Consider the following 13,154-nt stretch of genomic DNA (forward strand, 5'->3'; position numbering starts at 1 on the left):
ACCGGGACAGAGAGACCTGGGAGGGAAAAAGTGGGTTCCCCCTTCTTGGGTCACTATTCCCGTGGGAGGGCATGAAAACTAGGACGGGGGCTGGGATGGCTAGATAGAGAGGCACTCAACAACATCCGTGAGGGCTGAATGGTTGAGTTGGTTAGATGGAACTAAGCTTTAATACCCATTGACAAGTACAACAGCCAAACGGGATGGGGGACAGACTGGTCTTCTGCTACGCATACTGGCAAACCAGGGTAGAGGGCGGGTCTGGTGGGGGTTATTGTGGGTCGCCCCGAATAGGCTGCAGATCCCACTGGTTGATGTAAGGGCCGAACCAGACTGGACTGCAACACCCATTGGTTCCAGTGCAACTCGGGACTGAAAACAGAACCAACCCAGCAATTGAAACCACCAGCTGATCGGGGTGATGGACTGTGCCGGGCCCTGTGCTTGCTAGAACATACAAGAAACATACAAGAACATACAAGAAACATACAAGAAACTAGTCTAGGAAAGTTTCTTTGGAGATCTCCCCAATAGAACTGCTGGACTCAGAACTCTAACCAAGAAAAGACAGAAGACAGAACAGGTCAATCATTCATCTCAGCTATATGTTGGCAGCGAAATAAGGGGCAAACGGAGACTTTATGATGGACCATATCAATCAGTGGACGACCTCATCGAGCGAAACTGGCAGCGATTCATAACTGGAGAACTATTAAAACCACTTGAGCAAATATCTCAGAGCATGCCCCACATCCGGGACTTGGGGTGGGTGGGAAAACGGGTGGGGCTTCTCCCTCAATATCCCGCTTTACCTCAGATACATGATGGAAACAATATGGACATAATAGTATTACCCACCTCCCTATACCCCCTGAACCTTTTTTTTTTCTTTTTTTTTCCTTTAACCGTAATTAACTATGTAAAGATTGTCAACAACAATACAATAAAATAGATTAAAAAAAAAAAAAGATAAATAACTATATAACTCATAGGCAATTATGAGTTCAGGAGCCAGCACTGTGGCATGGTTGATTGAGCCACCAGCCAGAACTACTTAGAATCCTACATAGAGGCACAGATTTTAGTCCCAGCCACTCAACTTCTGATCCAGCTTCCTGCTAACCTGAAAGCAGCGGCAGTTTGCACAAGTTCTTGGGCTCCTGCCACACATATGAAAAACCCAAAAGCAGTTCTGGGCTCCTAGCTTCTTTTGCAGCCATTTGGGGATTGAAGCACCAGGTGGAAGATCTCTCTGGGTCAATCAGTCCCTCTCCATAACCTTGAATTTCAAATAAATCAATCTGTTTTTTAAAAGATTTATTATTATTGGAAAGCCGGATATACAGAGAGGAGGAGAGAGAGAGAGGAAGATTTTCCGTCAGTTGATTCATTCCCCAAGTGAGCCGCAACGGCCGGTGCTGCACCATTCCGAAGCCAGGAGCCAGGAACCTCTTCCCGGTCTCCCATGCGGGTGCAGGGTCCCAAGGCTTTGGGCCATCCTCGACTGCTTTCCCAGGCTACAAGCAGGGAGCTGGATGGGAAGTGGAGCTGCCAGGATTAGAACCGGCGCCCATATGGGATCCCGGGGTGAGTTCAAGGCGAGGACTATAGCCGCTAGGCCACGCCGCCGGGCCCGCAAATAAATAAATCTTTCTAAAAAGTGAAAAATCATTGAAATTCACTCACAAAAGAGCACTTCAAAACTTTCATTAAAATGTATATTATGAAAGACGTGCAGATTACAAAACTTTTGCACTAAAATCAACTTAACCTTTAAATTTATTTTTCCATAAACATTCTGAAGCATCATGGGAAATGATTCAAAACAGATTAATTGAATAATGTAGCAAAAACCTAAGGAAAGTGCAATAAATCTGTTTAAATGTCAGTATGAGTTATTTAGAGTACAGGTAGAATTTCACATGTTTTCAATTTTCCCTCTTACATTTGCACATATTGCTTTTCTTAACAGGTCAAGAAATCATTAACCAAGCTAAAGTACTACCAAAGCCAACACACAAAACCACTTTTATTTTGGCTGAAATTGCAGTTCAGGTGCCATAGGAAGATCCAGGGACAATTTCATTACAACTCTCAGCAATATGGGTCATCAAGTGTCCAAACCAAAGGGTAACAATGAAACCCCAAATGCAACCACAACCAGGAGCAGTGCCTAACAGAGTGCCAATTCAAGTCCCACTGCTCTGAGATCAAGCCAGCTTCCTGCTAGTGTGCCGGGGATGGCAGAGAACCCACTGTGCATGTGGGAGGTAAGTATGCACCTTCTGGCTCCGGCCGTTGGCCGGACCGGCCATTGACCAGACCCAGTCCTGACTCTTGCAGCCATTTGGAGAATGAACCAACAGGAAGATTTGTCTCTCCTTCTCTTTGTAAACCTGCCTTTCCAATAAAAATACAATCTTTATATATAAAATACGTATAGCCATTATTTATTCCTTTATTATCTATGTATTAGAAGCAATTTCCTACCCAGTACTGTGGATGCAGAAATTAGTGAGGGTACAGTGTGCCAAGGAGTTGACAGTAATACTGGAGTAACCCAACAAGCCAACCACTAAACCAAGGAGCCCAGCTGAGAGGGGACGCCTCACAGCTCCAGGATAATGAGCGACAGGAACCTGCGGTAGCTGAGCTCAGAGGCTGACCCCATCGCTCAACCACCGCAGCCAAAATCTAACCACAGACTGACCAAACACCTGCACACTCACGGCAGGTTCACACGACGCAGCTCACTCAAAGACAAACTAAAATTCAAATGAAGAAACTGTATTCAAACAACTTATTAAAGCATAAACCATGCCAAGAACACTGCCTCAAACCAATATACAAAAACAAGCAAAATTCAGTTTCTACCCTCAAAGAACTCACTCTCATACACACACACACACACACACACTCCCCATGTAATTCCATCCTCTTAACAGAAATATAACATTAATGGGAATGCTTATGATATAGCATGTACAACTGTAACTGTATACAATTCTATTTAACAGATAATAGGAAAAGGCCATTAAAGATGAGAGCCCAGGAATACCATAAGCATTAAACGCTAATTTGATGTCAGGATGCACACATCACCATGAAAGAGGTCAAATCTACTTCATGTTACAAAGCTAGGTTTGGAACACTGGGCTCTGCCTCTCCCCAGGCTCAATTACAAATGCACGCGCGCACACACACACACAAGCAGAGGGCCAGAAAATTACAATCAGAAATTACAACAAACATCAGGGTCCAATGGTAGCTTAGTGGCTGAAGTCCTCACCTTGCACGTGCTGGGATCCCATATGGGCACCAGTTCTAATCCTGGAGGTTCACTTCCCATCCAGCTCCCTGCTTGGGGCCTGGGAAAGCAGCTGAATACGGACCAAAGCTTTGGGACCCTGCACTCACACAGCAGACCCGGAAGAGGCTCCTGGCTCCTGATCAGAGCACAGCTCTGGTTGTTGTGGCAGCTTGGGGTGTGAATCAATGGACAGAAGAATTTCCTGTCTCTCCTCCTGACTTTCCAATAAAAATAAATAAATCTTAAAAAAATCAGAAACAGCAGATATCTGAACCTAAGACACTTTATGTACACGCAAAGAACTGCAGGTTATACAGCTGCTATTTGCCCATATACTTAATTTTTAAATCAGTCTGCCAGGAAAATCAAACAAACAACAACAAAAAACTTGTATAAGGGCCATTGCACTTTATAAATACATTATGGAAGAATATACGATCAGCTTCCCTACTGTCAGCAAGTCACTGTATGGAACCAGAGCTGTGGCACAGCACGTTAAGGCCCTACCTACAACACCATTACACCCTATGGACACCAGCTAGAGCCCTAGCTGCTCCTTTTCTGATCAAACTCCCTGAGAAAACAGCAGATATTCAAATGCTTGGACTCTGACATACATTAAACAAACACCCATTAAACAACTCAGTCAGACACACAGATGAGGCTCCTGGCTTCAGCCTGGTCCAACCCTTGATGCTGTAGCCCTCTAGGGAGTGAACCAGCAAATAGAAGATCTCTCTGCTTCTCCCTCTTTGTAACTCTGCTTCCAATAAAAAAAAATAAATAAATCTTAAAAAAAATTTATATCGGGGCCTGGTGGCGTGGCCTAGTGGCTAAGGTCCTTGCTTTGAATGCGCCAGGATCCCATATGGTCGCCGGTTCTAATCCCAGCAGCTCTACTTCCTCTCTGTCTCTCCTCCTCTCTGTATATCTGACTTTGTAATAAAAATAAAATAAATCTAAAAAAAAAAAATTTGTATCTACACCTGGGATTGGTAAACTACAACCTCAGTCAAATTTGGCCAGCCATGTATTTTCCATAAATAAAACAAACGCTTGTAAGCAATATTTACTTATTAGAATACAATCTTTCCAATCACTAGTATACATGTCCATGGCTGCTTTTTCATAGTAGTTAGCCAGCAGTAGCCCATAAAAATTAAAATGCTTCTTTGCCTGTTTTTTATTATTATATTTTTAAGATTTATTGTTCTCAAAAGGCAGATTTACAGAAAGGTGAGACAGAAAGATCTTCCATCCACTGGTTCACTCCCCAAATGGCCACAATGGTCAGAGCTGAGCTGATCTGAAGCCAAGAACCAGGAGCCTTTTATTGTGTTCCATGTGTGCAGGGTCCCAAGCACTTGGGTCATCCTCCAATCCTTCCCCAGGCCACTAGCAGGGAACTATATGGGAAGTGGAGTAGTCGGGAAGTGAACCAGTGCCCATATGAGATGCCAGTGCTACCATACAGATGATTAGCCAACTGAGCCACTGTACCAGTTCCCAAAAATGCTTATTTTCTGATCCTTCACAAAAAGGTATGAGATCAAATGACAACTATCTCACAAATGGCAGAAAAATAAGTAGCTTAATCATTTTGATCCTATTTAAGATTTACTATGAACTCCAATTTTTCCAATTCCTATCACTTAGTAAATACTCAATTTTTGAATTACACTAATGTAGTCACTCAACATAAAATGTCCACATTCCCATTGTTTTCTTCAGAGTAGGTCTTACTTCAAATGCCTAATAATTTATCATTCATAAACAAGGCATATTTTCAATTATCTGCACACATACTTATCTTGCAGTTGTATAGCCTATAGACAACCAAAACTGAAAGCAGACATGATGGCTATTCGGACTTGGTAAATTCAACAGCCAAATCACACCAGAACATGACGGAGTACCACTTGGACCCACAGCCCAGGTGTCCCTTCAGGGCTTATTTACAAACACAAATTCCCGGGCCTCATTCAAACCTCTAACGGTGATTCTCAGATAGCCAGAAAGCTCAGGAAGCACAGCACACACATTGAGTGCGTAGGACCTACCTTGAGTGTGAAAAGGCTGATGCGGCCTGGGAGTTTATAGAACAGTCCCTCTCCTCCTCTTGAATTGGAATGCAGCATGGCATTGAGGCACGCCAGAGGGGAAGTCCCACTGTAAAATACAACGGATGGAATGTACAAAGCTATCTGCCTGCTTGGTCAGAAACCTCATCCTCCAACCCTGAGTGAGGGGAAGCAGAGCTATGCAGGAGTGTCAGCACAGGGAAACAACCCTACTGGGCTAACAGGAGGACTCACCCAATCAATCCCATGCCGACCGAGTACCCTGAGATCAAATCCACACCTAATTCCTCTTTGGGTTTTTTCATTACATGAGTCAAAATTTCAGAAAATACAGAAAAAGGCTGAATTTTTTCAAGTTATACTTCAATTCGAAATTTGAATTAAACTTTAATAAAACCTCTAAGAAAAAAAAAAAAAAAACCTAAATGTCCTAGCCTGCACGCTTCGTGCCCAGTCTACCCTGAAACATTACTAACGCAGGGCCACAGAGTCAACGGGACTAGCCCAATAAAGCAAGCACATCTTTCTTCCCAGTTAAATATTCTCTAGTAAGCACACAAAAGCAGCAGCATTTTCATTGGCTTTTTTTGTTGTTTCGAGGAGACAGAGGAGTTTCATTCTATGTGTAGGCAAGAGCATCCATTTAAATTTGGAAGAGTCAAACACAGGACTTGGGCACACTTAAACATTAGTCTAAAAAAGATGCTGTGTTGTTTCACAGGCTCCGAGACACAGGAGATCACAAAATAACGACAATACGACAGAGGCGCCCGTCGAATCTTCAAACACAAGAGCTGTCAGTTGTATAGGCAAATCCCTACTTAACACCAATCACTGGTGCTGAGTGAGGCTCACCTGGGCCCTTCCTCGTCCTCTCCCCAACTTGGCAGAAACACACAAAGATCTGGGGTAAAGCCTCTGAGTAGCTTTTTTAAAACTACAGGCCCTAATTTATCAGAGTGTTAAAAATAAACCAAGTCTTTAAAAAAAAAAATGTCATTAAAAAAAGCCTATTCTGCTTGGAACATACTGAATGCTGCAAACAACTTTTTTTTTTTTTTAACCAAGATCCAATCTGAATTAATCTCTAAAAGACCCCCGGACAGAAGCTGGAGTATAGGTGGGTGTGCCGGCATGCCTGCTCTCAGGGCACCGCAGCAGGCAGAGGCCCCGTGACGCCCACACTGTGCCTGTCTGCAGGCAGAGCGGCTCACTCAGCATGAGCAGCTCCACATTCTTACGGCAGGAAGAAGCAGAAACTAGCTAACTATGGGGCCCAATCCCATCAACCCCAAAGCACAAAGTTACCTTCTACAAGCAGAGTCCAACAGCAGGGCAGAAGACAGCACCATGGAAAAGATCCCACCGATGAGGAAAAAGAAAAAAGCACAATTACCACACTGTTCAGTGCAGACATACAAACCCAGTGCACATTCAATCCTTCCCCACACAACACCCACTGGACAAGGTCTGAACCAGCACCTGTGGAGGTCAAGTCAGGCAGCTGAAGCTGACAAGCAAAGAGGCTCAGGAAGAGGCCCCTGTGCGTCCCTCCAACCTCATTTAGAAACGAAAACAAACCAGAAAGGCAGGGTGAGTACAGGGAGAGGGCATCAGACTGTACCTGGTTTTCATGACTTGTTGTTTCTCCAGAAAAATTACATCATAAATTAAAAACACTGGCTAGCATCAGCGGGAGAGGGCATGGGCAGAGGGCCTTCTTGGAGGCTGAGGACTCTCCAGTAGGGCAGCAGAGGAGGGCAGCTGGACCTGCTGGCCCGCTGCTTGCCCACACTGAAACCGGCCACACCAAGCCCCAGAGAAAAGCACCCTAGTTCACTCACTTGTGTTCGTTCTCTTGCTTTCTCTCGTGCGCGCTCTCGCTGGCGCTCTCTCTCTCTCTCTCTCTCTCACACACACACACACACACACACACATCCTCATGTAATCATGAAAACCCCTTCCCTAGGGGCCCAGCGGCGTGGCCTAGTGGCTAAAGTCCTCGCCTTGAACGTGCCCCGGGATCCCATATGGGCGCCGGTTCTAAACCCGGCAGCTCCACTTCCCATCCAGCTCCCTGCTTGTGGCCTGGGAGAGCAGTCAAGGATGGCCCAAACCTTTGGGACCCTGCACCCGTGTGGGAAACCTGGAAGAGGTTCCTGGTTCCCGGCTTCGGATCGGTGCGCACCGGCCCGTTGCGCTCACTTGGGGAGTGAATCATCGGACGGAAGATCTTCCTCTCTGTCTCTCCTCTCTGTATATCCGGCTTTCCAATAAAAATAAATCTTTAAAGAAAAAAAAAAAAGAAAGAAAACCCCTTCCGTAAGAGACTCTGGGCCTGCACCGAGAGCCATACAAACCTCATCTCCTTCAGTCCTTCTGCCTCTATGACCTGCAGAATCTGCTTCGGTGTCATTGGAGCGTCCGAGTAGTTTTCTAACACCTGAAGAGAAAGAAATGGCCTGATTTCAGTGAGCAGCTTCCATGCACGTCTACCGCTGTACAACAAGCCGGAAGCGATCGCCAGGGACAATTTAGTTTTTCTGCAAAACTAAATTACTTCAGAAACCAAATTAGTGCACCCTCTGATGCTCTACCTTTCCAACAAAATAACAAATCTTTAAAACCAGGAGGCGCTCCAGGTGTTGTGACAGTGACACCAACAACCGCATGAGCACACGCCAGGTGCAGTGTGGGCTGCTCTGCTTCCAACCCTCTTACCCACGAATGCACCTGGGAATACAAAGGAAGATGACCCAAGTCCATGGGCACCTGCCACCCACACAGGACACTCGTATCTGGCCCAGCTCTGACTGTCGCAGCTATCTGAGGAGGGACCAAACGGGAGGAAGATCTCATTGCCTTTGCCTCTTTTTGTGAACAATAATGAACCTTAAAAAAAACAGTGTGTGCTCCATTACTGAAAGTGACTGCACTTAGCGGAAAGGATCCCATTCTCAATGCTAAGGACATAGTACAGTATGTGAGACCTCACAGCCACCCAATACAGGGCTGATCCTTCCACTCCCACCTGCACCCCAAATTTCACAGCCCTACCTGCCCCTTCACTGTCACTTCTTCACCAGTGTCCCTGTACCAGCCCTACCCTCCTTGGACCCCCTTCTCTGCTCCCAGCCTGCACTCAGCAAACACAGGGCACACTATTCCATGCCAGGCATGGTCCGATGGATCCCAGGAACGTTCACGCCTGAGGTCACCCCAACAGCAAACCTGCGCCGGTCACTCTCTTGCTTCCCCCATCTCAGACAACAGGCACTGAAACGCCATGGGACCACCAGGAAAGCAAAGGCTTCAGACCCAGACAGGCCTGCAATCGGTCTGGTCTCATCAACTGGGCCAAGTTACACATCCAACCTGAGTCAAGGACCTCACTTGATCGGGTTTGGTCTTGTTGGAGAAAGTAGCACACGGAACATCAGCATGCCCTCCTGGCATGGGGCTGGGCTAGGTGTGCCCACATCATTCCACCTTAGTGCATGTCCGGTACTGCTCTCTCCTCCCAGAGCTGTCTTACAGACCACACACAACACCCAACAGTCCTACAGTTCCCAGCCCCGGACTGCTATCCAAAACCCTCTCCACAAACGGGGTAGCCCGACAGCCACTTGCAGTCTTACCCAGTTCCCACACTCCACGTTTTCTGGGCTGCCGCGTCACTGCTGCTGATGGCTTCTGTGATAGGCCTATCTCCTGCTTGTTCTCCAGGACTCAACTCAGAAGGCACACTTCCCCCTGAAACCTTCCCTGATTCGCTAGGCAGTCACAAGCCTCCTTGCAGAGATGCCACCGTTCCACAATGCAGAATTATCCTCCCAGCCAAGACTCTGGAGCACAAAAGGAGGAACCAGCCTCAGCAGTGGCTGGCCAGCAGGCAGGAGCAAGCACGATCTGCTTGCCACTTACACCTGCCACATTCTGCTCGGCTGGTGGCCTCCGCCTGCAGAGGCAATCCATCTCTAAATTCCCACAAGGCAGCAAGTGCTGAGCCGAGCAGTGCTGCAGGAACAGGCCTACAGCCCAGCCTGCCTCAAGCTACCTGGGACATTCACCAGGACCAGACCGCAGGTCTAAAACCATGAGCCAAGCTTTCCAAGTTTTGCAGGATAGTTTCTTTCTAAGAAGCAAGAAAATCAACAACCAGTTGTTTTAAACTGCAGCCAGCAAGAGCCTGAGACTCCACCGAGGGAAACACAATCTCTAAAGGGAAGTTACATCAAAAGATATAAAGTATTCACTTTATTAAAACTGCATATGCCTCCAGTTTCCAGCACAGGAGCAATTCAGCAGTGTCTATTCCTAGCCTGGCTTGTTACAGTGTACATTCTAAGCAAAGAAGAAAGTATCTCTTCTACTTCAAAGGGAAAAAATTGTTGGAGGTAAGGAGGTTCAATCATGAATCAGAGTGAAAGGTAACAGCTGCTCCAGTGGCCCCAAAGCCCTTGCTAAGAGGAAGTGCGCTCAGCTGCTTCTTCCCCCAAACAAACGGCCATGTGAAGCAGGGCAAGTCACAACCCGGGATTCAACGAGCCAACTTCCACTTCTCCCATCCAGAAAAGCAACAAACGCTGAAGAACAAAATGTCTGAGAGAAAATTCTCTCCTTTTCAACAAGACTGACATCTGAAAAAAATCCCACCTCCTAGTGGAAGGCCTGCTGACAATCCTGAGGATCACTCCTTTAAATGCAAGCAGCTTTGAAAGGGTTCCCAGCTTCACTCCAGTCACCAATCTGAAACCGCTGCAGGCAAATGCTTCCGCCTGCCACCCCCAGTGCTTTAAATCCACTCCTCCGGAGTTAGAGCACCTAGTCTCCTGCCCCCAGGGAAGCATCCAGGGCGAAGCAGGTGAGGACACTCCCCAGCCAGGGCTGCAGCTTTACTTCTACTTTCTTTCTTTGTTAATGTAAAACTAAAATTTCCCCAGACCTCCCAGACAGTTCCATGCAAAGAGATGGGAAATTCTGAAACAAAAAAAAAATGTGTCAGAGACCTGCAAAAATTACACACTACATTCCTGCAAGTCCCCTTCCACTTAACTACACCTCACAGTTAATTCCTGTTCGTAGGCCTGCTCTTTAATGCAAAGGGAAATCACTTGCTTGGATCATCTGGCCAGAAGGTGAGTCAATGACACAACAGAAATAGCAGCTTTGATGCCGAGTTCTAACCACAGTCAATGAGAGCTCCTAAAGGTTTCACGAAACAGCAGAGCTGCAGGTTTTAACTAGTTCAAGCCAACAGCGCTCTGAGACTCTTGAACCACCAGGATGCCAACAGCCCGCACTGAAAGGTACTTTCCCCAGCCTACAGCCTAACAAGCACAACTCTGGCAAGCACACTTCCCTTGGGTGCCCAGAGCCATAAACACCCACACAACAGAACTCAAGTTTCAATGAACACCCAAAATTCAACCTTAAAGGCAGAGAACATCTCCTCCCCTTCACAATGAACAATGTGTTTCCAGTAGAAGCAACAGTGGAGAAATACTGAAATTTCCAACGGATTCTGAAAACGGCCAACATTTCCAATTTTGAAGAGATCTGCCAAAGCCCGGGGAGCTCTCAAACCAAGGTGCACACTGGGCTCGCACCCGCCCACCGGGACGCTCACCAGATGCGCCGGTGAAAACCTGCCCAGCTCCTGTCCATCAGGCCCTGAGTTTTACAGACTCCCAGGAAAGAGAAAGGTGCATGGAACCCAACCACAGAGCCCTATCAGCTGATTGGCTGCACCTCTCATAGGCAAACTTGGGATTCCTCCAACAGTAAAACGGAATGATACCCAAGCCATGGCAACCACGGGGTGTCTAGACACGGGTGCCATGTGCACCCTAACTTCAGGTGTCTCTTGGACAGCTCCGAGGCCATGACATCTCTGGCAGAAGTAGATAGAACCTGTTCCTACCATCATTTGCAGAATTCCAAAAACCTGTCTCAAGGCCATCGACTTCTGGGTGCAAATCCAGGGAGGAAGGACAAAAAAAAGAGCCATTCCCGTACAAATCTGTGCTGTGAGCGAGCCCGAGCCCCTCGCCCGGCAGTGCCAACCCGCAGGTTCCGCTCGCCCTTGCTCCCACTATCTCCAGACACACACACTGGGTCTTTGTCCCCGGACTGTAAATGGCTCTCCTGCCGGCGCCTAGCCCCACACTCCCGCCCGGGGCCGCCTGCCCTGCCAGCACCTGGGGAGGAAGGTGCTCACGTGGATCCCACGCCCCGGCCCGGGACCTCGGGCCTTAAAGACCTGCCTTCCCTAACAACGACCCCAGGGGCGCCCGCACTGGGGAACGCCAAAGTTAGAGCACCCTTGTTGGACGATTCAACCCTGGAGAAAAGCACTGGCTTTGCTCCACAAACCTGGTTTCCAGAGGTGGGGGCGGGGGGAGGTCAGAATGCCACGAGCGTCCTTGAAACCAGGAGGGGGGGCATTTTCCGACCCCCCGGAGTTAATCCCATTGCCCCCCTTCTCGCTTCCCAGGAAGTGAAGATAGTGGGGGTGGGGAGGACGCTTCGGACCCTTCTCGGAAAGCTAACTCCCCGAGGTGAATTCCCGAGCTTCGTGCCCAGACCCCCAGACGCAGCCACCGGTGGGGGAGGGGAGGCTGGGGCCCCGCCGCCCGGAGGGGGAGGAGCCGGCCCGCCAGCTCGCCCCTCCGCAGGAATTTGGGGGGTTGGCGGGTGGGGGTGCAGAAAAAGGCGCCACAGCCCGTCCCAGCAGGGGACCTGCCCTCACCCAAGGCCTGGGGGTGCTGTCGGGTGGCCCCGCCCCCTCCCGCGCTGGCCAGGCCCTGCCCCTCCCCCCGGGTGGGGGTGCGCGCCGAGCACCCCACCCCCCACGGAGCACCCGCCTCACCAGGCGCGCGGCCTCGGCCCACGTGCGCTCCTTCTTCCTCTTCTGTTTGTCCTTCATCCTCCTCCTCCTTCTCCTCGGCAGCGGCGGCGGTTCCACGCGGGACCTCCGGGCGGGGCGGGCGGCGGCGCGGGGGTGGGCCGGCGGCGGGGGTCGCGTGGCGGCGGCGGGGCGCGAGGGCTCGGGTGCGGCCGGGGAGCCGAGCGGAGGGGGAGGGGAGGCGGCTCCACGCGCCCGCGCTGCGTCAAGCACCCGCGGCGGCCCCGCGATCGCTAAGGCAGGCGGCGGCCGCTCCGCATCACCACGGGGTCAGGGGTCACGGCGCCGGCCTCCGCTTTTCCCGCTCTGCTGAGGGACGAGAGGCGCGGCTGGGCGAGGCGGCGAGAGGCGGCTTCGCCTTGGGCGCCTGGGTGCGTGCGTGTCCGCCGTGGGTGTAAGAGAGTGTGCGTGTGTGTATGTGTGTCTGTGTGAGTGAGTGAGAGAAGAGTGAGGAGGGGGAGTGTGGGTTTTTTTTTTTTGAACAAAAACAAACCGAAAGGGACGCTGGGAATCGTAGTCCCGCCTGCCTCTCTGGCGTGCGCCACTCCGGAAGGATATGGCCGTGTGGAGCCCTTGGACCACACTTCCCGGCATGCTCCGGGACCACCTTCTCCGCCCTCTCCCGCCTCGGGCCCAGCTCGGTTAGGAACTGGGCGGAGTCTCGCGATGTGCGGGAACTGGCTGGGCCTGGGGGATTCTGGGAGGGATGCTAGGAAGGGGCGGTGGCCGGGCTCCCTCTACCGCCGTTAACCCCTTCGGCGCCTCTCGCCGCGCGGCGTCCGAGCCGGGGAGGGTGAGGGGTCCTGCTTTGTGCCTCTCCCCGCCTAGGCGGATCTAGGAGCGGACGGGAGGAGGC

General features: G+C 49.7%; 1 protein-coding gene across 1 annotated transcript in view; it reads right to left on the minus strand.

Annotated features, from left to right (window-relative positions):
* ASXL1 (ASXL transcriptional regulator 1) overlaps positions 1–12,755 on the minus strand; it is a 65,277-nt gene extending 52,522 nt beyond the window's left edge. Inside the window, exons 1-3 of the mRNA XM_058679843.1 lie at positions 12,263–12,755; positions 7,752–7,834; positions 5,371–5,479 (exon numbers count right to left, since the gene is read on the minus strand). Of these exons, the coding sequence (XP_058535826.1) occupies positions 5,371–5,479; positions 7,752–7,834; positions 12,263–12,319 (249 nt within the window). The 5' untranslated portion in view covers positions 12,320–12,755. The remainder of the gene's footprint in view (positions 1–5,370; positions 5,480–7,751; positions 7,835–12,262) is intronic.
* Positions 12,756–13,154: the final 399 nt, after the last annotated feature.

This window comes from Ochotona princeps, chromosome 22, assembly GCF_030435755.1.
Source record: "Ochotona princeps isolate mOchPri1 chromosome 22, mOchPri1.hap1, whole genome shotgun sequence".
Classification (NCBI taxonomy): domain Eukaryota; kingdom Metazoa; phylum Chordata; class Mammalia; order Lagomorpha; family Ochotonidae; genus Ochotona; species Ochotona princeps.